Source organism: Ailuropoda melanoleuca, chromosome 16, assembly GCF_002007445.2.
Source record: "Ailuropoda melanoleuca isolate Jingjing chromosome 16, ASM200744v2, whole genome shotgun sequence".
In the NCBI taxonomy this organism is placed as follows: Eukaryota; Metazoa; Chordata; class Mammalia; order Carnivora; family Ursidae; genus Ailuropoda; species Ailuropoda melanoleuca.
In genome coordinates, this window is record NC_048233.1 from 1,120,909 (window position 1) to 1,146,529 (window position 25,621).

A 25,621-nucleotide genomic window follows, 5' to 3' on the forward strand; every position below is an offset into this window, starting at 1 on the left:
ACCCCAGCTCTGCCACTTGACAGCCAATTCACTGAGGATCAATTTCCTAACTTTTCTGAACCCTAGTTTTTCATCTGTAAATTGGGTCTCATAAGGTTGTTGCAGGGATTAAATGAGGAAACACATCTGCATCATCTAGCGGTGTGCTTGGCACATATTATGAACTGAATAAACGGCAGCTTTTTTATGATGTCTGATGAAGACATCACTGAACTTGAAGAAATGCTATACAGGTGGTGAAACTTCATGCCTTGTTGGTTGGAGGTGATGGGCATGGGAGGAGCTATTCTGCTGTTATCTCCAAACACGTATCCTAGGTAATAGCCCATTACATACATATATGAAACCCACTGGTTCACAGCACACTCAGGACTTGAAGGAATGGATTCTATGCAGCAGGTTCCACGTACCTGGATGCTAGGGCCTGGCCAGGATTTCTGGGAGTTTCAGGCTTTTGCTGTTCCCAGTGGAAATGAGGCACTAGGGTGCAGTTCTTCCCACAAGCCCCTCATCAGGAAGCCTACATGGTTTCTGGAGTTACTCATCAATGCAACCCAGGTGGGGTCTATCCCAATCCTCACATACTACCCTGATTGAGATCTCCTCTCAAGCTTTCAGAGCCTTGTACCCACCTTGGGACCGAAAAAAATGTATGACACCTCAGCAAGGGCTGATTTCATTCATCATGGGATCATGGGATGCCCTGGGCTCATTCATCATGAGATCAGGATAACATGCTCAAGAGGGAGCTGGTAGAAAGATCTGATTCCTCTGGTTCATGGCTCTTTTATTCCAAAGGATTCAAAGGGCATTCCTAGTTATCCCAGTGTCTCAGGGAGGGAGTCTGTTTGCACTGAATGGCAATGGAAAGGATTTTAAGATCAGGCGGGGGAAAGCACAGACTAAAGGTCGGGAGTTCTTGGTTCAAGGTTAAATAGTAGTTTAGTGGTAGTGCTGGGATTAGAATCTAGACCTGTAGGCTCCCAGGCAGATAGCTGGGGTAATACAACTGATGATCACAGAAAGGGCCTCACTCCTCATGTCCCCATGTCCACTCTTTCTAGGCTTACGATGAAAACATCTTTGGGAAGGGAGACCCAGGACCCCTTTCCTCTGCCATTGGTGTGATATTGGGCAAGTCTCATGTCCTGGACCTCAGTTTTCCTGTCTATAAAATGGTGATAACAGCCACTGCCCTGCCTGCCTCATAGGTTTTTTTTTTTTTTTTGTGAGGACCACAGAGGATTGTGCATGTGAAAGTGCTTCGAGGTTGAAGGGCAGGGTTAACATTAGCATCAGACAGACCTTGGGAGAGGCAGTAATCAGATCCTTTCAATTGAGCAAACTGGCAACCTTCGTTGTACACTGGAGTCACCTGGAGAGCTTTTAAAACTCCTAAAGCCCAGGCCTGTACCCCAGACCAATTAAATAAAAACTTGGGGAGAGGGATTCAGGCAAATATCTTTCCTGAAACTACTCAGGTGATTCCATTACACAGCCAAGATTGAGAATCGATAATTCCCCTCTCTCTTTCTCTTTCCCCCACCCGCCTTCTTCTCATCAGGTACTTTGACTGGAAAGAGAAAGGGAGGAAGATGGACCGGAAGATCAGGGCTGGTCACGGAAATGGCAGGCCCTTGGAGCTGAGGGTAGCCAAGGGCACTGGGCACATGATGGAGGAGGCAGGAAGGCCCTGGAGACATTCCTCTCATTATAACTGGGCCTGGCCCTCCCTGTCATGGCAAGATCCAGATATTTAAACATATTCTTGCTGGATCGACATACCCCCAAGTGTCACACCATTAAGGATGTGTACAAAAAGCCATCATGTTGTACAAGTCAGGGGACCCAACCCGTTCCTGCCACAGTCACACTGGTGGCCATACAGGAATGCCCTCCAGAGTCTTGGTCATCCTCTCTGACCACTTGTGTGTCCCCATCTGGGGCCGAGGGAGTCCTACTCACTGGATGCCAAAGGAAATGAGGGACACGCTGACCACCAGCAGGTCCAAGATGTTGAAGTAGTTTCGGCAAAAAGAGCCCTTGTGTAGGAAAGCCCCATATGCAGTCATCTGCAGGGAGGCACAGAGAAACATGAGCATGAGTGGTCCCTGCCCAAGCTCCAGAGACCCCCTCATGCATCCCTCTCCTCCCACAGCATCCCTTGGGCAGGGCAAGCTGAAAAGCAGTGAGAAGACTGGGGGCAGGCAGGACTGCAGAAGGAGAGGCAGGACCAAGGACAGCGTTCTGCAACCATTTACACAACCACCACACAATCCCCAGCTTAGGATGGTTAAGCGGCTTCTTCCACCTACTACAGCACACCAGACTCTTCCATCCTATATTTGAAGCCTTTTCAAATTGGGCACTGCCACCCCTTTTTCATTTTCCACCACTGTTCCTCATCACTTGTCCGTGGGTCTGGCCCTGAGGGGCCCTTTACTGACACTACCCAGACCAGGTTTCCCTTGGTGGCAAACTTCCCAACCTCCTCTCCAAATTCTATCAACCCTCAGGGCCAGGTTCAGACACTAGGCATCTGGGGAAAGATGGGGCAGTGGGGTGACCAATTTTCCTGGTTGTCCCAAGATTTTCCTGGTTTAGCACCAAAAATCCTGTGTCCCACCCAGGTAACTCTTCAGTCTCAGGCAAACTGGGACAGCTGGTCAACCTAGTGCCCAGTGGGAAGTTCTATCAATAACTTTGGCAATTAGCATCCCTCCACTTCCTAAGCTTAATTAGTGTTTATGATCTATGGCACATATTCTAAACTCAGTTTTATTATCTTGCTTCTAGACTGATGTTCTTTGAGGCCAGAGCTGTGTGTTCAGAGGGGCAAAGAGGTACCATGGTTAAAAGCATAGGCTCTGGAACCAGGCTGCCTGAGTTTGAATCCCAAAACTATCATATTTTATTTGTATGGCCTGGAGCAAGTTACTTAATTTCTCTGTGTCTCAGTTTCCTCATCTGAGAAATGAGGGTCATGATAATACTTCCCCTATAGGGTTGTAAGCATCAAATGAGTTATTACAGGTAAAACACATACACTACCCTGCAAATACTAAGCTTCATGTAAGTGTTAGTTGTCACTATAAAGAACTGAACTTGGGGCCAGATAGATTGGAATAGAATTCTGGACTCTTCCTATATAAGGATGTCCACTTTCCTCATCTACAAAGTGGGCATACTATTCCCTGTCTTTGTGAGGCACACACAGAAAGACAACGTGAAGGCCCTTTAAAGACTAAAACGGGAGCAGTTGAGATGGTGATTATTGTTCCAGGACTTGGCTATTATTACCTCTCTCTGAGCTCAGTATAAAGCCACTGTAGACACTTAACAAACAGCCTTTCCAATTCTGTTGACTTGAATTAAGAGCCAGCGGATTTCCAGGTTAAGGGTTGTGAAAGGCCGTGGGCCATGAAGCATCAGCCAAAGGGAACAATTTGGTGCTGGTGGTTGAGAGACTGAGAGTGGCTCCCTGGTCATCTGGGGTCCAGTTTATCTCTTTGGAATCAGAGCATGCCCAGGGCAGCATGTCCGCAGAGCAATTCAAAAGCAAACACAGGGGAAACTGGCAAAAATAGCTCTTGCAACCTAATTCTTTCCATTTATCTCTTGCTGCAGGGGGTCACAGGGGACTGAAGCACCTGTGTCCTGCAACAGTTTCTAGAAGTGGGTATATTATATAAACGCCTGCAGGGGAATATAGTTGGAGATTGCTCCTGAAGGCCCACCATCTGGAGGGTCTTGCTGTCCTGTCTCCCGATAAAGATCTAGGACCCCACAGACTAGGCTTGGGTGGCTCTTCCAGTTCACTTAACCAAAGAACCCCTGAGCCTGTAGAAGGCCAAACACCTTCCCCAGCCATCACACTTTCAGGCTCAGAAGAGACACCTGACCCCACCTCATTCCTGGCTTGGACATTGTGAGGACACCACTGAGCACCACAGAGCCCTCAACAGTCAGGAGGAGCACTCCTTGAATAGGTGCACTAGTGGGGCTCACAGTGCCAATGTCTGTCCTTTGACTTTGGGATCCCATTTGTCAGGGGACCTAGAATGATACCAGTTCTCCAGAAAGTGAGTGTGCGTGTGTGTGTGTGTATGTGCGTGTGTAGGGGGGTGGGGACACAAGCCCAGGCAGGGCTAGAGGAAGAGTGGTCAGGGGGAGAAAGGGCAAGTGGATACTGAAAAAATGGAGCATTTATTTGAAAATTATCCTAGGCATTTAAGACAACAGAAGAGGCCAGGTTCAGGTACCCAGTGCAAAGTGTCCTTATCGTTTGGCTGATGGCCTTCCACTTCCTAAAAGTTCTAAGCCATTGCATAGGAAAAGCCTATTGCTGGGGTATTTTCAGGCTGAGGGAAGATAAAGGCTGGGCATGAGATCACTGACTGTCTGAGCTGGAAGGGCCGGAAAAGCCCTCTGTCCGGTCACAGGCAGCTACCAGCACCTGAGGCAGCTCTTCTAGTTACTAGATGCATCTTCTAACTGTACTGACTATGCCTGGTTTATCTCCTCCCTCCTCTATGTGACAGTCCTTTGCAGTATGCAGGCCAACCATCATGGTCCTACAAGCCTTTTCTTTTTAAGGCCAAACGTCCCCATGTCTTTCAACTATTCTTGACACTAAATGCCACTTGGATGATGGGCCCATCGTTTTCTGTGCCATGGCATAAAGTTGAGCCTTCTGGCAAGGCAGAGGGGTCCGGTGGAAGGAGGTGCAGGGAAGTGGAGCGAGCACTTGGGTTTCATTTAGAAGCACATTGAGTCACAATGCGAGTAGAAGAGGGAGAGGGCAAAGGGAGGGAAGGCTCTGGCCATGACAATGATGGCAAAGAGACCTTTCACTTCTGCTCATGGCAACCTTGAAGGAAAAACAGCATCACTGAAATCCACAAGGGAAGCTCCGTGGAGCAGACGTGAGAATTGGGACTCAGAGCTTTTCTTGTCCTGGGAAAGAGTTTTGGGGATTTGAGTGCCTCCCTGAGTCTGAAGTCCATGGGAGCTCTGCTCACCATGGAAAGGGGTTTTACAGAGTCTATCTTAATGCAGCCGGGTGGCTCTTGGCTCCCTCTCCCACTGCCAAGAATTAGGGCCTGGTCAGATTCACTGACCAGGGACAGAAGCTAGGGGTCTGGATGGCTTAGTCTTCTGGGGATAAGAACACAGGGGAGGCACACCAAACTGCCCCATTCAACTTCTATCTGGAGTGATGGAACTGTCATGTAAATTAAAGGGTTGGATCATGACTTGGGAGTTGCATTAGGAAAGAAAGGGTCTGTCTGCAGGCTGGCTGTGGCACACAGTCAAGTGTGGACAGTGGCTTGCATCAGCCACAGGAAGGGGGGAGAGGGAGCCTGGACTCCTTGGAAGGAGTCCTGGGTGAGTCTCCCAGGAAGAAGACACCAAGCTGGAGCATATGTTTTAGAGCCTACAGCCCTTCTGTTCAGGGTAACGGTAAAACCCATTCTGTTGTTCTGAGAAGACAGCAAGTGCTGAAATGCACTTTTTCTGGGTCTCAGAACTCACACCCTGAGTCTCAGATGGAATGGCTTGGCGATCCATTGTTTTAGAGGCTCAGATGTATACTGGAAAAACTTAGAAATCATAATAAAATAAATATACATATTAATTATAAATTAATATAAGTAATAAAATAAAACTTAGAAAACAATCTCTCTCATCCCAATGCTTTCAGGGATGGGCTCCACTGATAGGGTAAGTCTGTAGCAGTTTTGCAATCAGGGCCACCAGCACCGGGGGCCACCAGCTGCAGGTGGAGCCAGGCCTGTGTGCTCTCAAGACTGGGGTTTGGGACCTGGGTGCTCCAGGTTCTTTCAGCTCTTGTTCCTTACTCCCCTGTGCTTAGCTCTCCAGTACAATTCTCCCTCCTCCACGCTTAGGGCAAGGGGCATCGTAACAAAGATTTTCAGCAGGAAACCGAGGATTCAGAAGTAATCTACAGTCACCTATTGAAAGCCCTTTTGGAAGGCTGGCCCCAAATCTTGCATTAGGCCCATGATTATTATCACAGAGGCCCAACTCCAGCCTAGCCCTGGTGCCTGCCCCTAGGAGGAAGGTGTTGACAATGGCTGTCCAAAGGAGGCAGACAAAGTGATTTTCCATGGCCCATGAGCATTTCCACTCTTGGACTTTGTGCAGTGTCTCTTCTGGGCAGGAGAAGGGAAGGGAGGTCTGAGCAGGGTCAGTCATCAATCACCCGGAGATGGGGTGTGTGTGTGTGGGGTATCATGAACTGGCACAGTGCCAGAGCTGGTGACAGGACAGCATCAGTGTTGACATCGTGAGCCATATGCCTCTTCTGAGAGGAAGCACAGCATGGGAAGTGGATTTCTTTGGGCTTCTGAGTCTTAGTAAAGCACGTACCACAACATGAAGGGCACAATTATTCCAATCTCAGGCTTGAGAGTAAAAAACAGAGAGTGAAGGAAATAAGAGAGAAAAGACACAGGCAGACAGAGCAGAGATAAAGAGACAGAGTGCATTGCTCAGATTGCATTACCTTAAGGATAATTTCTAATGTAAAGATACTAGTGAAGACATAGTCTGCATTGCCTAGGATCTGAAAAATAAGCACAATTGGATTAGTGGCTGTGAGAGTGAACTCGACACCAACAAAAGCATGTGTGTTAGCAACAGACAGCAGCAGAGAGCTAGTGCCGGCTCCTGGAGGATGGGAAGAGGAGAGAGGGTTTGGGGCTTTACCTTCAGAGCAATTTCAATGGTGAAAATGGTAGTGAAAACAATGTCAAAATAAAACAGAATCTGCAAAACAAAAAGAAACAGGATGGGGATGGGGTGGGAAGGGAGAGAAGCAGGCCAGACGGAGAGGTCAGCTCCAGAACCACTCTACATGTCACCTGAGCTTTTCCACGTGGAGACAGATGGAAGCGAGTTAGGAGATGAGTAGCATATACACAGCATTGGATCCTGAAGCGGAGCTGGCCTCAGGCAGCTTAGTGGCTCCAGATGAAGTCCCCAGACATGTGAAGGGCACTTCCAGGGCAGGACTGAGCTGTCCTGGATCTGGGCAGCATTTGGTTGGATGTTTTTCTCATTAATCCAATTTACTTACAAACCCCAATCAGACCATTGGGATGCGTGTCAAAAGGACAGAGAGTGTGGTTTGCTTTTTTATTGCAGGAAAATGCAAAACGCTTAACTCACTTTGGTGCAACTCAGCTAGCTTCTCATGTTGGTGGAGATCCTGGTGTTGTGTTCTTTGGGGCATGGGAGGGAGCATCCTCTAGGTGAGGACTACCCAGGTTTGGGGCAGGCTACATGGTTTCATCCTCTATTATATCTCAGGTGATGGATCAGAGCTAGAGCCAACACCTTTCTAAGAAAACTCTGGACCAAGCAGGCTGCAGGATCACCAAATGGTTTGTCATGGGTATGACTTTAGGTTGGTGGACTCCTCTCTTCGTGCCTACCTGGTTGGGATTTGACAAAGCTTTGAGGCTTCAAGATATAACAATTCTTACTCTAGCCTTTAAAGTTGTTCACTAGAGCCTTGGGTGGGTCTCCAAACTTAGTTTTCTACTCTACACAACGTCATTGAAGCTCTCCTTTATATAAGGTCAGCTTCACCATTGACACCTGTTTGACAATGCTCCCCTCATCTCCCCAGTGATTGGAACTGGTCAGAGTTTATTGGGAGCAAGGCAGGAAGTCAGTGATTATATATATACACACGTATATATATACACATATATACACACGTATATATGTGTGTGTGTGTATATATATATATATATTTTTTTTTTAACTAAGTATACAAGGAACCAGAGCCTTCAGGGAAACATCCACAGAGCAATCAGAGTTTTGAACTTTGCCATTCAGGTCAGCCTGAGGAATTTGGGTAAGTGTTCTCTTATTTGTTTCTGATGGTTTCTACCAAAGCCCTAATCTCTTAAAGAATGTTTATTGTGCATCTGATTATAATATTTGGAATTGGGCTCCTGATTGAGGTCAGTAACACAGTCCCATTCCCAGAAGGAAGGGATGCAGGGGACAAAAGGGAATGCGTACATGGTTCCTGAAGGAGGTGTGCTGGACGGGGTCCTCAGCTGCCAGGGAAATGCTGCTGAGCAGAATGAAGAAGAGGATCAGGTTGGTGAAGATCGTGTCATTGACAATGCGGTGACACTGGAGGCGAAATCTGTGTGGGGAGGACAGAAGGACAGAAACATGTCAGGTAGGCAAGAGAAGCAGCTCCTGGGTCTCTGGGGCTCAACACTCCTTCGCTCAACTTGTGAAAGGTGCTTGTTAGTTTGGGGGTGGGCTCTTCATCTGAGGTCTTGCTGCTGGGTAATGACAACCACATCCCACTCCTGCTCCATATCCCTGCTGTGAGGCACATCTGCGCAGAATTTTGCAGTTCTAAAGCATTTTCCCAGGCAGTTAGCTTTTGACATTTTGGAGGGTTACATCTGAGACCTTAGGGAATCCCCAAATTTTCATCTACTTCTGTGACATTAACAACTGGCTCTTTGGCGGAGGGACTTCTTTTTCCCATCATTAAAAAAATCATTCTATAAGATATTCATATTTTGATGTATAGGGAATGACAGAGCCACCCAGAGACATGGATGGTGAGAGGCCAGCTGAGCCTACACTCTGGCTGGGCAATTTGCTCCTATATAGTAGCTTCAAAGCATGCAATTTAATTCCACACCTCAGCATAATTATAAAGAACTACATGCATGGACCTCTGGGCACTCATTGATCGTGCCACAAATGCTAGATCCTTGAATGCCAAGTGTGTCTTATATATTATCTCATACTGGCAGCTTAGGAAGGGGATATGGCTGTTCTTCATTTTATAGATAAAAAAACTGAAACCTGAGAAGGAAAGGCTGGCCTAGAAAGACAGCTTGTAGAGTGTTGTGTGTGTGCGTGTGTGTGCGTGTGTGTGTGTATGTGTGTGTGTGTGTGTGTGTAGTGGTTCAGGGCTTGAATCCAGGCTTTCAGACTTTTGCTCACAGCATTGTGGTTGACTAAATGTTCTGAGAGACCCTAGTGCTGTGGAAGTAGCAAATCCTGGAAAGGACAAACCCTTTGAGACAATTCTGGCTTCATTAGAGTGAAGAGGTCTGCAGTGATTATCCCTTTCAAACAAATAAACAGATCCACTGAGCCAGGGTCGGTGTGATACGTAGCCAGGAAGGGCAGAGTTGCCTGAGGATAGATGTAGTAGATAGATAGTAGTAGCACTGCTATCAGGAAACTGCATTTCAAACAAGACTTGAGGTGGGACACAGAAGCCTGGAACTCTCAGGCTGAGGCAACACCCTTAAGAAGCATCTGGAAGAAAGCTTCCTAATCTTAATTTAGGTCCACGGGAATCTCACCAACTAAGATGATGTATTGAGGTCACAATCAAAAGATCATTAAACACACAGGAGGATGAGCCGTTAAGATGGGAAATCAGAAGAAACTACAAACGAGTGATTTAGATCCCCTCCCAAAGACTGTGTATACTGGACATATCAGGTAGAGAACGTAGAACAAATATATTTTGAATATTTAACAGAATAAAGGACTTGAGCACAAAGATGATGTATCAAAAAGGGAGGTATTAGATATAGACAGACGGATCTGGAAAATCAAGCAGTAAATGGAACTGTTTGAACTGAAAAAAGAATAAAGTAGATATAAAAACTGGCTTAAATAGTAACATAGACAAAATTGAAGAGAGAATGAAGAAATTGGAAGATATATCTGAAGAAACTACCCTGAATACCAAAAGAGAGGTAAGAGGTGAAAGATTTGCAAGACACATTAAGAGATAGGAGGACAGAACAAGAAGGTCTAACATATGTCTAAATGGAGTGCCAGAAGGCAAGAACAGAGAGAGATTATGGCTGCAACTTTTCAGGAATTAGAAATTCTTATTCTAATTTTTAATGTTTGAGAACTGGATAGACCGGTGATGGGTAGTAAGGAGGGCACGTATTGCATGGTGCACTGGGTGTTATATGCAACTAATGAAGCATCGAACTTTACATCGGAATCCGGGGATGTACTGTATGGTGACTAACATAATATAATAAAAAATCATTAAAATAAAAAAAATGTTCGAGAACTGGAGAAAAATATAAATCCCTAACATCCCAAGCAGGACAAATAGAAAGAAATCCATATCTAGACGCATGGTAGTAAATCCAAACAACACCAGAAGATGTTCAGAGCAGCTAGAGATAAAGGGCAGATTACGTACAAAAAAATGATAGTAGGAATGATACACTATAATAATATGTTTAACACACTGTGAGACAAATTCTATCAACCTAAAATTGTGTACATAGCAGAACTATTTTCCAAGAACAAGAAATGAAAACAATTAGTGATAAACAGAGGCCAAATGACTTTACCATAAAGGAACACTAGGGGCTTCTAAGAAAATGTGCTTAAGAAGAAAGAAAACGATTTTAGAAGGATGGACTGAGATGCATGAAAAAACGGTGAACAAGTAAAATGTCAAGGTGTATGTAAATCCAAATTTACATTGCCTATAGAATAATAATGTAATGATGATAATGTCTAGCTTGTTAGTTAAAAAAAAGGTCAGGACTAAAATACTAAGCCACAGCAATATGTAAGGTAGGAGGGCAGAGGGGAATTAAAGTAGTGTAAGCTCCTTCTATTTTGCAGGAGGAGGTTTAGGGTACTGCTTAACTTTAGACTGTGTTAAGTAAAACAGACTTGGTAAATTACCAAGGGTAATCACCAAAAGACTAGAAATAGAGTTTATACGTGTCAAAAAAAAAATGCAGGGAAAAACAGGCACAGGTCTTCTGATTTGGAATCCAGGATACTTTCCCTTAATCAACACCTGTTTACACAAGTTGTGGGGAGTTGGGAGAGTTCCAGGCTCCACTAGAGGTCGGAGGGTGCTGGCATCTGGTACGCACGTGGCACGGACAGAGCAGAGTCCCACCTTCCCCACCATCCTTGCACACCTGTTGTTGGGGCTGAAGATGAAAAACGCACTGGCTTCTGGCATGGGCACTGCCTTTTCCTTAAGGTGCAGCTCAGAGAGTGGTCGTGGCCGGGGGCCCACAGGCATCTCAGGCTCCTCCTCATCCTCTTCTCCTGTAAGAAAAAAAGCACCGTTCTAAATAACTCCACTACTCCCACAAGGTTTTATCGCTATGCTGCCTACTTCCAGATACCTTCCTACTGACCGGCATCAAGACATCATTTGCGTCTTTGAAAATGAGGGATATAAACTAAGACACTCAGCTCTCTCCCTGTGAGTGCTGGAACCTTTGTTAGAGAGACTTTTCTGGCAGCACATGACAAGGGGGGGGTTTGTAAGTAGGGTGACTAGTTCAATCCCAGTTTGCCAAGGACAGTCCTGGTTTCTAAACTGAGATTTCCACATCCCAGGAGGCTCCTCAGTCCCATGTAGATTTGGATGGTTAGTCATCCTAGTTGTAAGGCACTAGGAAAGGAGATCAGGTAAGACTAGGGCATGGCCAGGTGTACTTGTCCATCTAGGCTGCAGGTAGGGGAGTGGATACTGCTTAGTTGACTTGCAAGCAACCCCATCCTTGAAGGTTCTAGGAGTTTAAAATTAACACTCCCACTCCTGAAAAATATCAAAAAATCATGCACAGTAGGGATAATATGGCAATGATGCTGACTACAACAGGCACTTCATTCAAAAGTCTAGACATTAGTGCCAGTTAAAGAAGCCCCTTTGTTCTGGCTAGTGGCCACATTTACCGTGGACCAAAAGGAAATGGCTTTCTCCTTTGCGTGCGAGGTCATTGCCCATGGTAGGAAACTACCACATATCCTGTTCTGATCAAATGCATTTAAAAATTCTTAGAAGGAGAATGGGAGTAAAAGCATGGGCTCTCCAGCCAGTGCCTTGATCCAAATCTTGGCTGTTTCTTTCTGGCATTTAGTCTCTCTGTGTCTCAATCTCCCCATCTGTAAATGGGATAATAGTACATCCATACCTCAGAGTGGCGCCTGGCACATAGCAAGTGCTATATAAACGTTAGCTTTTGTTATGATCTCTACCCACAGGAAAGACTCAGCCTGCAACGTAGTGCTTAGCATCTTTCTCAGTCTGACCTCTGCCTGCTGTTATTCTGACACGTTCCACTCACATCAACCTGTTTTCTGAAGGCTCATGGTAGTGGATTGAATAATGTCCCCCACAAATTCATGCCTAGCTGGAATCTCGGAATGTGACCTTACTTTGGAAACAGTGTCTTTGCAGATGTATAGTCATGATGAAGTCATATTGGAGTGGGGTGGGCCCTAAATCCAAGGACTGTTGTCCTTATGAGGAGACAGAGAGACACACATGTGAGGACAGAGGTGGAGGGGGGAGTGATGAGGCTGAAAGGCAAGGAGCACGAAGGATGCTGGCCACCAGCAGAGACAGGGAAGAGGTGAGAGGGGAATCTCCTCAGAGCCTTTAGAGGGAGAATGGTCCTGCCAACACCTGATTTCAGACTTTAAGCTCCAGAACTATAAGAAAATAAATGTTTGCTGTTTTAAGCCACCAAGTTCGTGGCAATTTGTTATGAGAGCCCCAGGAAATGAGTACACTTGCCACGCGCTTTCTCCTTTCCTTTCCTCATGCTGTCTTTTTATTTGAACTGCACTCATCTCCCTTTCTGCAGAGCTAGAAGGACTCCCATGTCAGACAGCATCATTCACCTGGCTCTCCTGAGTACCTGGGCTCTCCAGAATGACCTTCCTGTGATTCCAGAGCCCTGTTGGCCTCCTGCATTCACTTGGCACTTAGGACAAAATAGCTCGAATGCCTGATTTTACACTTATCTATCTGTTCCATCTCTTTATGTGCTGAGAGAGATATTATGGAGAGAGACACCATGCCCAGCATGTAGCCGCCCTTAGTTTTTGATGATGATTACACATTCACACCAACATTTGCTTTATAAGGAAGGGAACTTTGCAAAAGAAGAAGGTCAGTTGGAGACTCAGCTGTTGGGAAGACAGTTATGGGAAGTTATCTTATGGACCAGCCATGTCTCTGCATGCTGTCTCTTCTTCTGGCTAAAGTGAAGCCAGGTGGTGCAGAGAAAAAAAAATGCCGGGCACAGAAGGTGGTTCTTTATCAAGCAAGAAGCATTTAGGGGTCCAAGGCTTTTTTGGAGGACCAGCAGAATATAGGCATAAATCAGTTTTTTCCCCCCTGGAGCAATTAGACCTGACCAGCAAGCCATTAATATTTTTAACAGAAGAGAGCTGTGAGATGAAAAATTGTGTATAGGCCAATGGTTGAAGCTTTCTAACCAAACCTTGGTAGGTAAAAGAAAGGCAGAGTCTCCCAGTAAAGCAAAATAAATAAAACTGGGGTTGGCCTAAATTGCAATGTTTACAAATGAAATTTCACTGAAAAGGCTCTTAAATTCCCATCCAATTGTTTGTATTCTTTTCAGTTTTGCTCTAAATGACCCAACACTTTCTTATTCATGATAATTTGGTAACAGGTAATTTCATGCTTACTTTAATCATTCATGTTTATAGAAAAGCTTATTTACTAGCTTTGTGGTTTTCCGAGGTCCTGGTGAAGAGTTTTGCATGCTCTTTCATCTGCGATAGGCTGCCTCTCTGTTCATGAAGCTCTACCCTGATTTCCATTCTTAGGGAGAAGCAAATCAGTTCGTTCAGACACACACCGGCTGAATTCCAGGCATAATGTTTAAGAGGAAACCACTTCTAAAGGACAAACCCAAATTTGTAAAGGGCCAGAAATCCGACAGCTGTGACGCTTTGCATGTATTATGTATAAGGAGGGAGGTTGGCAGAGTAGGAAAAGTCAGGTAAAGTTCTGTTTTTGGGGTTGGCAACTGAACCACCTATACTCCCGCTCCCAGATGCCAGTGGACTCCCTTGGGGAACTTTACTTTCTCATCTCCGTTCTCAGAGGTGTGGAGAAGTGCATGGCAGGTGGCAGTGCTCAAAAGTAAAACCCCCGTGTAGCTGGACGCCGCACTCTTGGTCCTTGGTGATCCTTGCCCCCGCCCCATTTGATACTCATTTTCGCCTCTGTGATTTTGCTCATGGACAATTCAGATAAAAATGTTATTTCTAACACCTAGTGCCTACAGCATACTGAACACGAAGCTGTGGTCCTTGCCCTCGAGGGACTTACAGTGCTTAGCGTGGCCCAGAGTTCACTGGCATGACTGGCAAGGCCACGCCCCCGAAGTGAGCCGTGCAGGTGGGGACCCGAGACAGAAGTCTGAGGGTGCCCCTGCTGCCACAACAGACATGTTCTGTGCTGGTTCAGCTCCGAAACCTCATCTCCTCCCATGGCTCACGTTCTCTCTCTGACTTCTGGGCCACTAGCAAGTCCTGCAAAATGCACCCCAAGTTCCGCCACTTCTCTGTATCTCCAGCACCACTGTTGTGGCTGAACTGGCCGCTGCCTCTCACGGGACTACTACTGATGTCCTCACTGCCTTCAGTTTTACTCTTGACCATCTACTGCCCTGTGTTCACGCAGCATAGTCTGCTAAAGGTAATTGAGACACCGGATCTTATCTTCCTCTGCCTGAGAACCTCGGGTGAGTCTCCCTTGCATCAGTTAGATCCAAACCCCTCTGGTGGCCTCGGCGGCCCTGCCCCACTGCCCCCTGCCTAGTCCCTGTCTCACCCACAACCTTGCCCTTTCTTTCTCTTTGCTGCATGCACACTGGCCTCTTCGGATTCCTCCACAGGCCATTCTGCCCAAGAGGTTGTGCATTTGCTAGCCCTCCACCTAGAAAGCACTTTCCTCTGATTTCCATATGTCTAGTTCCTCTGATTCAGTCAGTTGTAGGCCAGACATCGACTCCTTCAAGAGGCCTTTACTGACCTCACAGCCAAAGCAGCCCCACGCCACCGAGGACCTCACTCACATAGCCCTTGGCTTCATTACCTCCTTGCCGCTCACTGCTACCTGACGTTACCTTTTTAGTTGGCCTCCTTGCTTGCTCACTGTCTGTCTCCCCACTGAAATGTAAACTCTAGAAGAGCGGTGGCCTTCCCTGTCTTGCCCACAGATGTATCCTTGGGACCTGCCACAGTGCCTGGTGCATGGTAGGTGCTTCATTAGTAGTTATTAAGTGAAAGAATACCTCCATGGTTTCTTCCAACTCCCTGTCTATGACAACATATGGTCCTGAAATAACTTCTGTTCTCTCCCACTTCCCACATGCCGAGCCCAGCCCATCCCAGCCTACTCTTCTCCATGAAGGCTGGCTGTCTCTCCCCACCACTCCCCACCTCATCTCTCCCCTCACTCCCCACGAACCCCTTGCAGCATCTGGACCCCCCTACAGCAGTGTTGTCCTATGCATTCTCTGGTGTCATCCACTTTCTTTTTCAAGTGTCCTTGTTAATTTTAAGTTCTTAGTGACTCTTAACATCTGTATGTTCCCTCAATAAATGAATCTATTAAATAAAAGCACAATCTTGGCACCTTTCCTAGGTGAGTAGATATTTCTAAAATTTAGTGTATACTAAGCTGGGAGGCTCAAATCAGCTGTTGAGCTTTGGGGATTCAATGGGGGAAGGAAGGACTGACATGCCACGGCTGGCTGATTGGCACTTGGTGCACATCAGAAAAGGCCCCTTCCATAGGGTGTTCCTGTGAGGGCAGAGCCTGTGGCTAGGGGAGTGCTGGAGCTCAACCCCATTCAGCCGCTTTGGCACACACCTTTGGGTGCAACCTGGACAAGCAAGCACAGTAAGCTGGGCCGAGGGTGGAGGGGCACAGGTGCAGGGGGAGAGGGGGAGGCCCTAGTGAGAAGTGGGGGCAGGAGGAGGTGTGAGAGTATTCTCTGTCCCTGCCCCTTCTCTCTCTGGGAGTCTGGCTGTAAGTGGGGCAGGTGCGATGCTCACCAGTGCTGCCTCTCAAGGGGCATCTGCGAGAAGTGGGCACAGCAGAGGCCAGATGCCCAGAGTCTGCAAAGCAGAAGGGGCAGGTTTGGGAGGACAATGGCAGATCAGGTTCTTAGCCTTTTCTGGTTCAGAAGAGAGAGGAGCATGTGGGAATGAGAGATTGACAAGAGCAGAGACAGCAGGTCAAGTGATCCTGGGAGGAATCTTCGGGGACTTCTGCTGCACCTGATATTAGGGTCCAGGAGGTGACCTGCAGAGTCAGGAAGGAGGAGCAGGGAAGCAGAGGCAGGACAGGTGGAACCACCAGCTTTGAGAGCACACCACTTTTGAGTGAGAAAATGAAAACAGGGACAGTGAACAAACAGGGGGCTGTTGGGGCTGGCCTTCAAGGCCTGAGTGTGGCGGTGGGTTGAGGCAGGACAGTGTCAACTGTCTATAGACCAGAGGTCTCAAAACAGATGTGCTAGATGTGTGGGACCAAGAGAAATCCGGGAAGGGCTGGGTCTGCAGAAGGCTAGAGAAGGGTGGCCACACAACGGGGGAAGGGGCACTCTAAAAACCCTAAGGAATCCTGACAAATCAGCAGAATGTGGGAATAGCTTTTCAGTCTAAAAGCAAAATCATTCCAAGAATCCTCAAAGCTGAGTCAACAGAGGGACTTTTCTATGGTGGCCAATATGGTGACAATGTTCTCATTAGTTTTTTTCCCTCTGACCTGCTTCTCTTTGATTTCAAAGGGCAACAAAGAAAAGGCGTGAGTATATTTAGAATGATGAAACTGGAGACTATGGTCGTAGGTGTGGCTGCCCCACTGCCTGGTAGAAGGAGCAGGCCTGGGCTGCCCGCAGCTGGATGCACGTGGGAAAGGACCCTCACATGCGTTCTCTCCCCCTGTGCTGTGTGCAGGGGGACCTGGCTAGCTGGGGATGGCTCCGCCTGGGGCCCAGGGGGGTTCCTCTGATTACTGTCTTTCTTTTTAAACTTTGAAATTATACACACAAGTCTCGACTTGTGTGGTGAATCTCCATGCCCAGCTTCAACAGGACTTGCTGGAGTATATTTTAAAGCAACTTCTAAATATTTTAGACTCCAGCCACACTCACATCTACATTTATAAGCTAGAACTACAGTAACACCACTGCAGTAACAAAATAAACAAAAACTACTTAAAATCATTAATTTCCAGTCCATATTCAATTTCCCCGTTTATCTCCAAAATGTCATTTTAGAGTTAATTTGGTGATTCAGGATCAAGACAGAATTCCCCATTGACTTTGGTCAACATGTCTAGTCTTTGAAATCCTGTAAGAATTTCTACCCAGAAGAGCTTTCAGACTTCAGACACCTTCTCGCTCTTCCTTTGGTCCAATCCCCAGCAAACCAAATCCTCCTTCCCTGGAGGCAGGTGAGTGAGGACGGAATGATGGCAGCGAGCCTGCTTTCCAAAGGAACAGAAGATGGCTGCCCGCGTCCTTGCAGACACGCCAGCGGAGGATGGTGGAGGGAAGGCCAAAAGGAAAACCTAGCTTTCCTCATACATGTAGAAGGTTTTTAGCCATTTAACATGGTTATCGACCCAAATACAGCTTAACCTCCACAGAGAAGGAAATGCCAGTAAGACAACAGTCCCTTGCTGTGAGCAGCTGATGGCAGGTTTGAAGCGGGAAGTAACAACTGCAGTTGTAGGGAGAGAGGGGTAGTCCTGGGGCTTGTACGGGACGTGGAGCTTCATGAGGCAGAGAAGCGAATTCTGGAGGGAGGCCTGAGGACCTCTGACAGTAAGCCCTCTCAAAGGAGACTGCCTGCCAACTTAGGTATCAGAAGATGAGAAGGCTAAGTTGCAAAGACTAATTTTTATAATGAATGAAAGCATTTTACAAAGCAACAAGTGGCACATCTGTGGTGGCAGCTGTCCTTGCACTCAGCACTGCCACCTGAGTAAGGGCAAGGCAGAGTCAGGATTTACTTTATTATTAAGTGAGCATAATGCTGCAACATGGAAATTATATAAGTTAATGATTTTATAGCATAGGATATAATAAAACCTTAAATGTCTATAGAATCCACCTACCAAAGGGCATAAAAGACTACTCAAACACAATTCATTTAATGTTATGTTGTTATTAGGAGGAAGCTAGGAGCAAAGTTCTCCTCCGGATGATAATTGGTAATGCCTAACCACAGAGACAGAAGACATTTAGCAGTGTAAGGTACTTGTAGAGGGAACCTGGAACTACCGGTCCCTAATACATAGCTACTTCCATATGGCTTGAGAATCTGGATCTCTACCCCCTACCTCCCAACCTCAAGGATAGGCAATGGGATTGGTACCTGTATTTTCTGGGTTGGGGTAGGGACACTTATCCTCATTTTCATTGGGCTGGAGGTCATCCATGTTGATCTAGGCAGTCAAACGAGAGGAGGAAGAATCCAGTTAGATAAGTTCCCTAGTTAGAGAGGCTTACAGAAGCCTGGAAATGGCATCATAGTCAATGGCTGAGCTGTTGACTCAAAAATATATCCTTGTTATCTTGCATATTTCCTTAAAGACATCAACAGAAGGCTGGGATTCACCCAGACGGCCTTCTCTTCACATTGCTAGCCCTCCTGCCCCACCCTCCTGGGTTTTCTTCCACGAGTCTCTTTTCTTCCTTCCTCCCTCCTTTCCATAGGTGCCTGGCCTGGGAAGACCATACCTTCCTTCCCCCAGCAATGGGCCTCCCAGCTCCTGGAAGGGGATGGCTTCTTACCTTGGTGGTGGGTGGGGACTCTCCATCAGCTGTAATGGATTTCAGTTCAATTTTCTCCTCCTTGGTCTCCTCCACTGCTGGCTTCTCCACCACCTCTTGTTTCTTCTCTGGGCTGGCAGTCCTGGCCGGTCAGCGGGAGGAAAAATTTAAAGGAATGTTTACTGAGTGATAGGAAACATGGAGAAACAAACTATCCTGTGGTCTGCTGGGGACTGGTGGGAGCAGATTCCCTTGACCTACATCCATCTTCCTTCACCCAGGGCATAGGGCATGTGCCACTCAATCCCAGATGCCACTGGGCCAGGCCCACTGTACCTGGCCTGACCCCACCTTGCTCTTTTTGGGACTCAGCTGGTTTCTTTCAGCTTCTTAGCTGCTCCAGTCCTTGCTGAATCAGAGGAAGGTTCCAGATCTGATTCAGGTTTGGTTCTTGGAAAACTCTGCTTAGTATCCAGCAGATGCATGGCTTTTGACAGTCCCATTTAGACAATGACAGAAGACAATGCAGGGCCTTATCTTGCTTTCTGAATGCTGGAGATGAGTTATCAAACAGCGAAAAGGAGTCACTCAGCTGGAACAGCATTTCCCCTCTGAGTGGCTGCCTTCCTCCTCTCCACATCCTTCACTCCTACCACCTATCATGACCTCCCTTCTCAAGAGCATTCTCCAACTTAGACAGGTGGGGGAATCCAGCACCTTCACAGAGACTGTAATTCACGATGGTCCCTACTTTAGAGCAATGCCTAGGAATCAGCAGAGAGGCCCAACTTTCTGTAGGAAGACCCAAACCCAGTGCCCTCTAGGAGGGATGGCCGGCAGAGGCCAGCACCCAAGCCTCTCCTTACCACTAATGGGAATGGCATTCCAGAACTGGGACTTTGGGGACCTGGGCCTGGGTAAGCTTAGAGGGTTACCTGGCCAGCTTCTTTCTTTCCTTCTCTTCTTCTTCCTCCTTTTGGGCAGATGTGAGGCTCTCAGCATCAGCCAGGTTGTCCACAGCAATGGCCAAGAACACATTCAGTAGGATATCTGTTTGTGTCCATTCTTAAAGAAAATGACCCTTGGCCTTGGGGTTTTTGGTGGGCACAGGGGGCAAGGAGGGTGCAGGACATGCAGTGGTAGAGCTCCCCACAGAGTGAGTTCAATGGTGACTCACTCTGAGGGTTCCCAGCCCAGTGGTGTCCCTCCTCCACCCTTTCCCTCCATCACCCTTCTAGCTACCAGGAGTTTTCTAAGGGGTCAATAGCAGGCTAGCTTGCAGGCTGGAGTGGACAGCAAGTGAGGCAGTGAGGCTGCTTTGCTCTTTAATTGCTGGGTTTTGTTATTGGTTTCCTCACTGAGATGACTGGCTGTAATTGACAGTATAAACAGCATTGTCTCTAGCAGAATGCAGAATGCTCTTAAGAGTGGTTCATTGAACAACTGGGCACTGAGGAGGCGGCCTGAAAGCTCTGCCAACTCTTAATGTGAGCCTGCGCATACAAAGACCCTTGGAGTGTCCAGCTGGAGCTGGCTGCATCTTGGGAACTCCTAATCGAAGGGGTCATCTGCCCTTTTCTTCTCACCGCCCCCCTCCCCACCTTGAACAGAAACACTGTGGGTCAGAGAACTGCAGAATCAAAGAAAGTCTAGCTGCACGGGGCCTTAAGATTTGTTAAGTCTAACCTCCACTGTCAGGCCCCCAGACAGTCACACCATGTCCCATATCAGGAAGCCACAACCCACAGAGGTGAAGGGCTTGCCCAAGGATGCTAATGTACACCTTCCCCTGGCCCCTGGCACCGTGGCAGGGGCTTCGCATGCGTCATCCCATTAAACCGCACCAGGACCCGTTAAGTAGTCGGCACTGATATTTTGTCACCCCATTTTATGGACGCTGAGGTAGAGAGCCCTTAGTTTGCTGAGGTCACCAGGCTGGTAAAAGGTGAAGCCGGTCTGCTGGCATCAATGCCCATGCATTCAGGACTACATTAAGCTCTGATTTAAACCCAAATCTTGGGTCAGCGCTACTTCTACTTTACCGTCTGCTTCTGCACACAACCCTCACAGGGTTGTGTTGACCAGCAGAAGAGAAGACCGCCTGTGGCTTGAGACCCCAGAAACCCGCCCATGGCCTGGATCAGTAAGGACCTGTCTGGTCGGCTTGGCGAAGCCTGTCTGGCTCTGGGTGGGACAAAGTCCTGGAGAGCGGCTTCAGAGGGAGGGACACTGAGCAGAAAACAGGGAGGGGAGATGAAGGTCATTTCAAGGATGATGGCTCAGTTCTCCTGTACAGTACTTCTTACCTCCAGCAGCAACAGGCCAGGGCAGTCAGGGTGCCCAGCTCCAAGTGTGTTCACATTGGAATCTATGGGAGTAGCTGTCCGTGCACAACAGCAGGGGGCGTTGTTCACCTAGACTCTAATGAGAACATGCCTCCTGGAGTGGGGCAACACTACAGCCCAAACTGGTTCAGGAAGATGAACTTACATCCCCACCTATGCCAAAGCTCCAGGCTTTTTTTTCCAAGACCCGCCTCCATGGCTAAGGTGGTTCTGGGACAGCAAACATTTTCTCCCCAGAGCACATCTTTCCCCTGCTTGCCTGGGGGCCCTGTGGGCGGGCAGCCACACTTTTCAGCCCCAAGTCAGGACCTGCTGGGCACACGTATTTGGCATCGTGCTGCAGGCTGAGGGAGGGTGGGGCAGCAGGGGCGGGGAGGCAGGAGCAAAGGATACAGTTTCCACAGATGAAGAGGATGATGAAGTAAATACAGACTAACATCCCTGGAAAAGAGGGGCCGCCATAAGCCATGATCCCATCATACATCACCGAATTCCAGTCCTCCCCGGTCAGGATCTGAATGACACATTCCCACCAATAAGGGACACAGCGTTAGACCAACAGCAAACCCCAAAACTCCCCTGCCCTGCCCCACTATGTTAGCAAAATTGTCTAAAATCTCTTTTCCACCTCTTTCCCTCCTCTTGGCCCCCAGTTCTCCTCGCAGGGGCTCTGAGCTAAACACCTGGGCAAGTTTGATGCTATCCTTAGACAAGGTGCACGGGCCCTGACATGATACTATTTGAGAAGAAAAAAGGCTTCCTGTTCAAAGTATCTCCTTCTACTTGCATACACTGCACAAGATGGCTGCCGTTAGCCCTTCCTCGGGGTCCTTACAAACGTGAATGTGTTCATTGAGAGAGTACTGTGCTATTCCAACTTTCCCCAGAGTTAGTCATTTGGGTGCCATCTTTAAGATTTGGGCCACATCCACATATTATTTTTCTTGTAACTCAATCTACTTTGAAACTTAAGCAAGTGCTACTTTAGCTTTACCCTACATCAAAATATCTATGAAATGACAAATTTGATGGGCTAGCTATATTTTTTCTGGGGACAAGCATGGTGCATAAGAAATCAGAGCTTCAATACCCTCCCCTCCCCCAACAAGAGCAGTCTCCTTTCCTCTGTTTGTGTTCATGTAGAATTTATTTGAATAAAGGGTTCCATGGTTAAGTGAGAGTTTTTAAACCAGTCAATTATATTTTTTCCCCCAGCGGTCCACCCAACAGAGGAATTCCATGGGGGACTAAGGGTAGGGGGAACTACAGAAAGAACTCAAGACTCTCCATGGCTGATCTAGGCTGGCTTTGGTTGCCCAGTGCAAGGGTGAAGCTTCCCACCACCTTTTCAAGGCTCCTTCTCTCTTGCATCCCCAACTCTGCCACTCAACCACCCTCCTGCTCATCATCCCAGCAGAGAAGAGTCCATACCTGAAACACGGTGAGGAGGGACTGGGGAAAGTTATCAAATGTGCTCCTCCGGGTCTGCATTTCATCAAAGTTGAACTTTCCTCCAAAGAGCTGCATCCCCAGGAGGGAGAAGATGATGATGAAGAGGAAGAGGAGCAGCAGTAGGGAGGCAATGGAGCGCACAGAATTCAGCAAGGATGCCACCAGGTTGCTTAAAGAGTTCCAGTACCTGAGGACAAGAACGAGGGAGATTAGTGTCCTTTTTCTACATTTTCCTTAATATCACTCCTCATTCACACACCCACTAGAAATTTTAAGATAAATTACAACTCCTTCTTTTCCCCTTTCATTGGGGTAGCGGTGGTGGTGTGGATTGGGCTGCTAAACTCACAATTAGAGTGTGCAGCTAGTTAATTCAGGGTCCCAGGATCAGTTATGTGTACTGGTGAATAGATGGAGCTCGGAAGTCAGAAGCCTGAGTTTCAACCTAGCTCTGCCAGTTGCTAGCTGCTAGGTGCAGCTGGGCAAGTCACTTAACTTCCCTTCTGTGGCACATACTTCATTAGGTTATTGGGAGGATTACACGAGACAAAAAAAAAGCAGCCCATCCAGCAACAAAATAAGGAATAAACAAGTGGAATTACATCAAACTAAAAAGCTTCGGTCAGCAAAAGAAATCATCAACAAGGTGAAAAGACAATCTATGGAACAGGTAAAATATTTGCAAACCATGTATCTGATAAGGGGTTGATATCCAAATATAGAAAGAACTCAGACAGCTCAACAGCAAAAACAAAACGAAACAACAACGAAAAACCAAAACCCCAAATAATCCAATTCAAAAATCTGGCACAGAGGTGCCTGGGTGGCTCAGTCGGTTGGCCACCTAACTCTTGACTTCAGCACAGGTCATGATATTGGGGTCATGAGATTGAGCCCTGCATTAGGCTCTGCACTTGGTATGCAGTCTGCTTGTCCCTCTCCCTCCCCCACCCTTGGGTGCATGTGTTCTCTCTCTCTCAAATCAATCAATCAATTTTTTATTTTTATTTATTTATTTTATTTTTTATAATAATATTTTTATTATATTATGTTAGTCACCATATAGTACATCCTGGTTTTTGATGTAAAGTTCGATGATTCATTAGTCGTGTATAACACCCAGTGCACCATGCAATACATGCCGTCCTTACTACCCATCACCAGCCTATCCCATTCCCCCACCCCCCTCCCCTGTGAAGCCCTCAGTTTGTTTCTCAGTGTTGTCTGAGAAACAATCAATTTTTTAAAAAGAAGTATAATGTTTAAAAAAATTTGGCACAGGACCTGAGTAGACATTTTTCTAAAGAACATATATGAATAGGCATCAAGTACATGAAAAGGTGCTCAACATCACTAGTCACTAGGGAAATGCAAATTAAAACCACAGTAAGGTATCACCTTACCCCTGTCAGAATGGCCATCCTCAAAAAGACCAGAGATTACAAGTGTTGGCAAGGATGTGGAGAAAGGGGAACCCTGGTATGCTATTGATGGGGTTGTAAATTGGTACAGCCACTATGGAAAACAGCATAGAGGTTCCTCAAAAAGTTAAAAAATCAACTACCATATGATCCAGTGATTCCAATTCTGGGAATATATTTAAATGAAATGAAAATAATAATTCAAAAGATATCTACACCCCCCATGTTCTTTGCGGCATTATTTACAATAGCCAGCCCAAGTGTCTATGAAGGGATGAATGGACAAAGAACTTGCAGTATATATAATACACACACACACACACACACACACTGCAGTGTTGTTCATCATAAAAAATGAGGAAATCCTACCATTTATGACAACATGGATGGACCTTGAGGACATTATGCTAAGAGAAATAAGTCAGAGAAAGACAAATACTGTATGATTCACTTCTATGTGGAATCTAAAAACAAAAACAAAAAAACAAAAAACCCCACCTAACTCATGGAGAAAGAGATCAGATTTGTGGTTACCAGAGGTGGGGGTGGGAGGAGGGAGAATTGGATGAGAGTGTTGAAAAGCGTAAACTTCCAGTTATAAGATTAATAGGTCATGATGATGTAATGTACAGTATGATGACTATAGTTAACAATGCTCCATGGTATTAACAGAGCAGATCCTGAGAGTTCTCATCAAAAGGAAGGATTTTTTCCTTTTCTTTTATTTATATATTGTATTCATATAAGAACCTATTGTGGCAATCATTTCATAATAAATATAAATCAAACCATCATGTTGCATGCCTTAAGTTTATACAGTGATGTGTGGCCAATTATTTCTCAATAAAACTGAAAAAATATAATTCTTCCTCTTAAAAAAATATCCTAGTATACAGCCTGGCACACAGTTGATAAAGGTTAGTAATTACTGTTATCACTATTGGTCTTTAGACAGAAAAACACATTACAATTTTTCCCCCCAAGAATGCTGTCCTCAGCCCAGGCAGCAGCTGGTCACTCATGGGTAAGAGAGGGTACAAGGCTTAGTGACGTTTCCCAGATTTACCCTGCTGTCCAAAGAATTTTTTTTTATAAAGCCTCTCTTCTAGAGATTCTGATTCAATTGTTGTAGTTTGGGGCCCAGAAATCTGTATTTTTTTTCATAATAATATTTTTATTATGTTAGTCACCATACAGTACATCCCTGGTTTTTGATGTAAAGTTTGATGATTCATTAGTTGCGTATAACACCCAGTGCACCATGCAATACGTGCCCTCCTTACTACCAATCACCAGCCTATCCCATTCCCCCACCTCCCTCCCCTCTGAAGCCCTCAGTTTGCTTTTTTCAGAAATCTGTGTTTTTAACAAGCGTCCCAGATGATTCTTATAAGTAGGCAAGTCTGGGAAATCCTGGGTTACAGGAAACCCATCTCACCCACAGGGTGGGAGTCTGTGAGTAAGATAGAGAGGTCTTCCCCGGGCAGAGATGGGCCATTGGTGGGGTCCTTTGGAGAGGAGGCCCCCAGTCCTAATAGTCACAGACCTCTCTCCACTGTAAATACAGAGGTTCTCCATTATAGCCTAGGGAAAATGCCTTCCTCTTGGAAAAGGGGGGAGGTATGGGCTGCTAATGGCTGCTGGATGTGGCTTGGGTCAGTCAAGGTAAGGAAATATACTGTAGCAAAAGGAACACAGCCTCTAACTGGAGCAGGTGCGACAACAGAAATCTCTCTTGCTTAGCTCCACCTTTGACCTGTCTGCCTTC

The 25,621-nt window shown here is 46.6% G+C and overlaps 1 protein-coding gene across 3 annotated transcripts in view; it reads right to left on the reverse strand.

Annotated features, from left to right (window-relative positions):
• CACNA1C (calcium voltage-gated channel subunit alpha1 C) overlaps window positions 1-25,621 on the reverse strand; it is a 665,077-nt gene that overhangs the window by 99,900 nt on the left and 539,556 nt on the right. For 2 of the 3 annotated variants that reach the window (XM_034646388.1, XM_034646389.1), the window contains 9 exons: window positions 22,412-22,619; window positions 21,374-21,494; window positions 19,571-19,685; window positions 18,657-18,777; window positions 18,238-18,307; window positions 10,992-11,124; window positions 8,059-8,188; window positions 6,733-6,792; window positions 1,966-2,072 (listed from right to left, as the gene is read on the reverse strand). In XM_034646388.1, the coding sequence (XP_034502279.1) occupies window positions 1,966-2,072; window positions 6,733-6,792; window positions 8,059-8,188; window positions 10,992-11,124; window positions 18,238-18,307; window positions 18,657-18,777; window positions 19,571-19,685; window positions 21,374-21,494; window positions 22,412-22,619 (1,065 nt within the window). Of the gene's footprint in view, window positions 1-1,965; window positions 2,073-6,529; window positions 6,590-6,732; window positions 6,793-8,058; window positions 8,189-10,991; window positions 11,125-18,237; window positions 18,308-18,656; window positions 18,778-19,570; window positions 19,686-21,373; window positions 21,495-22,411; window positions 22,620-25,621 lie in introns of all 3 variants that reach the window. The other variant, XM_019793444.2, reaches the window with a different exon arrangement.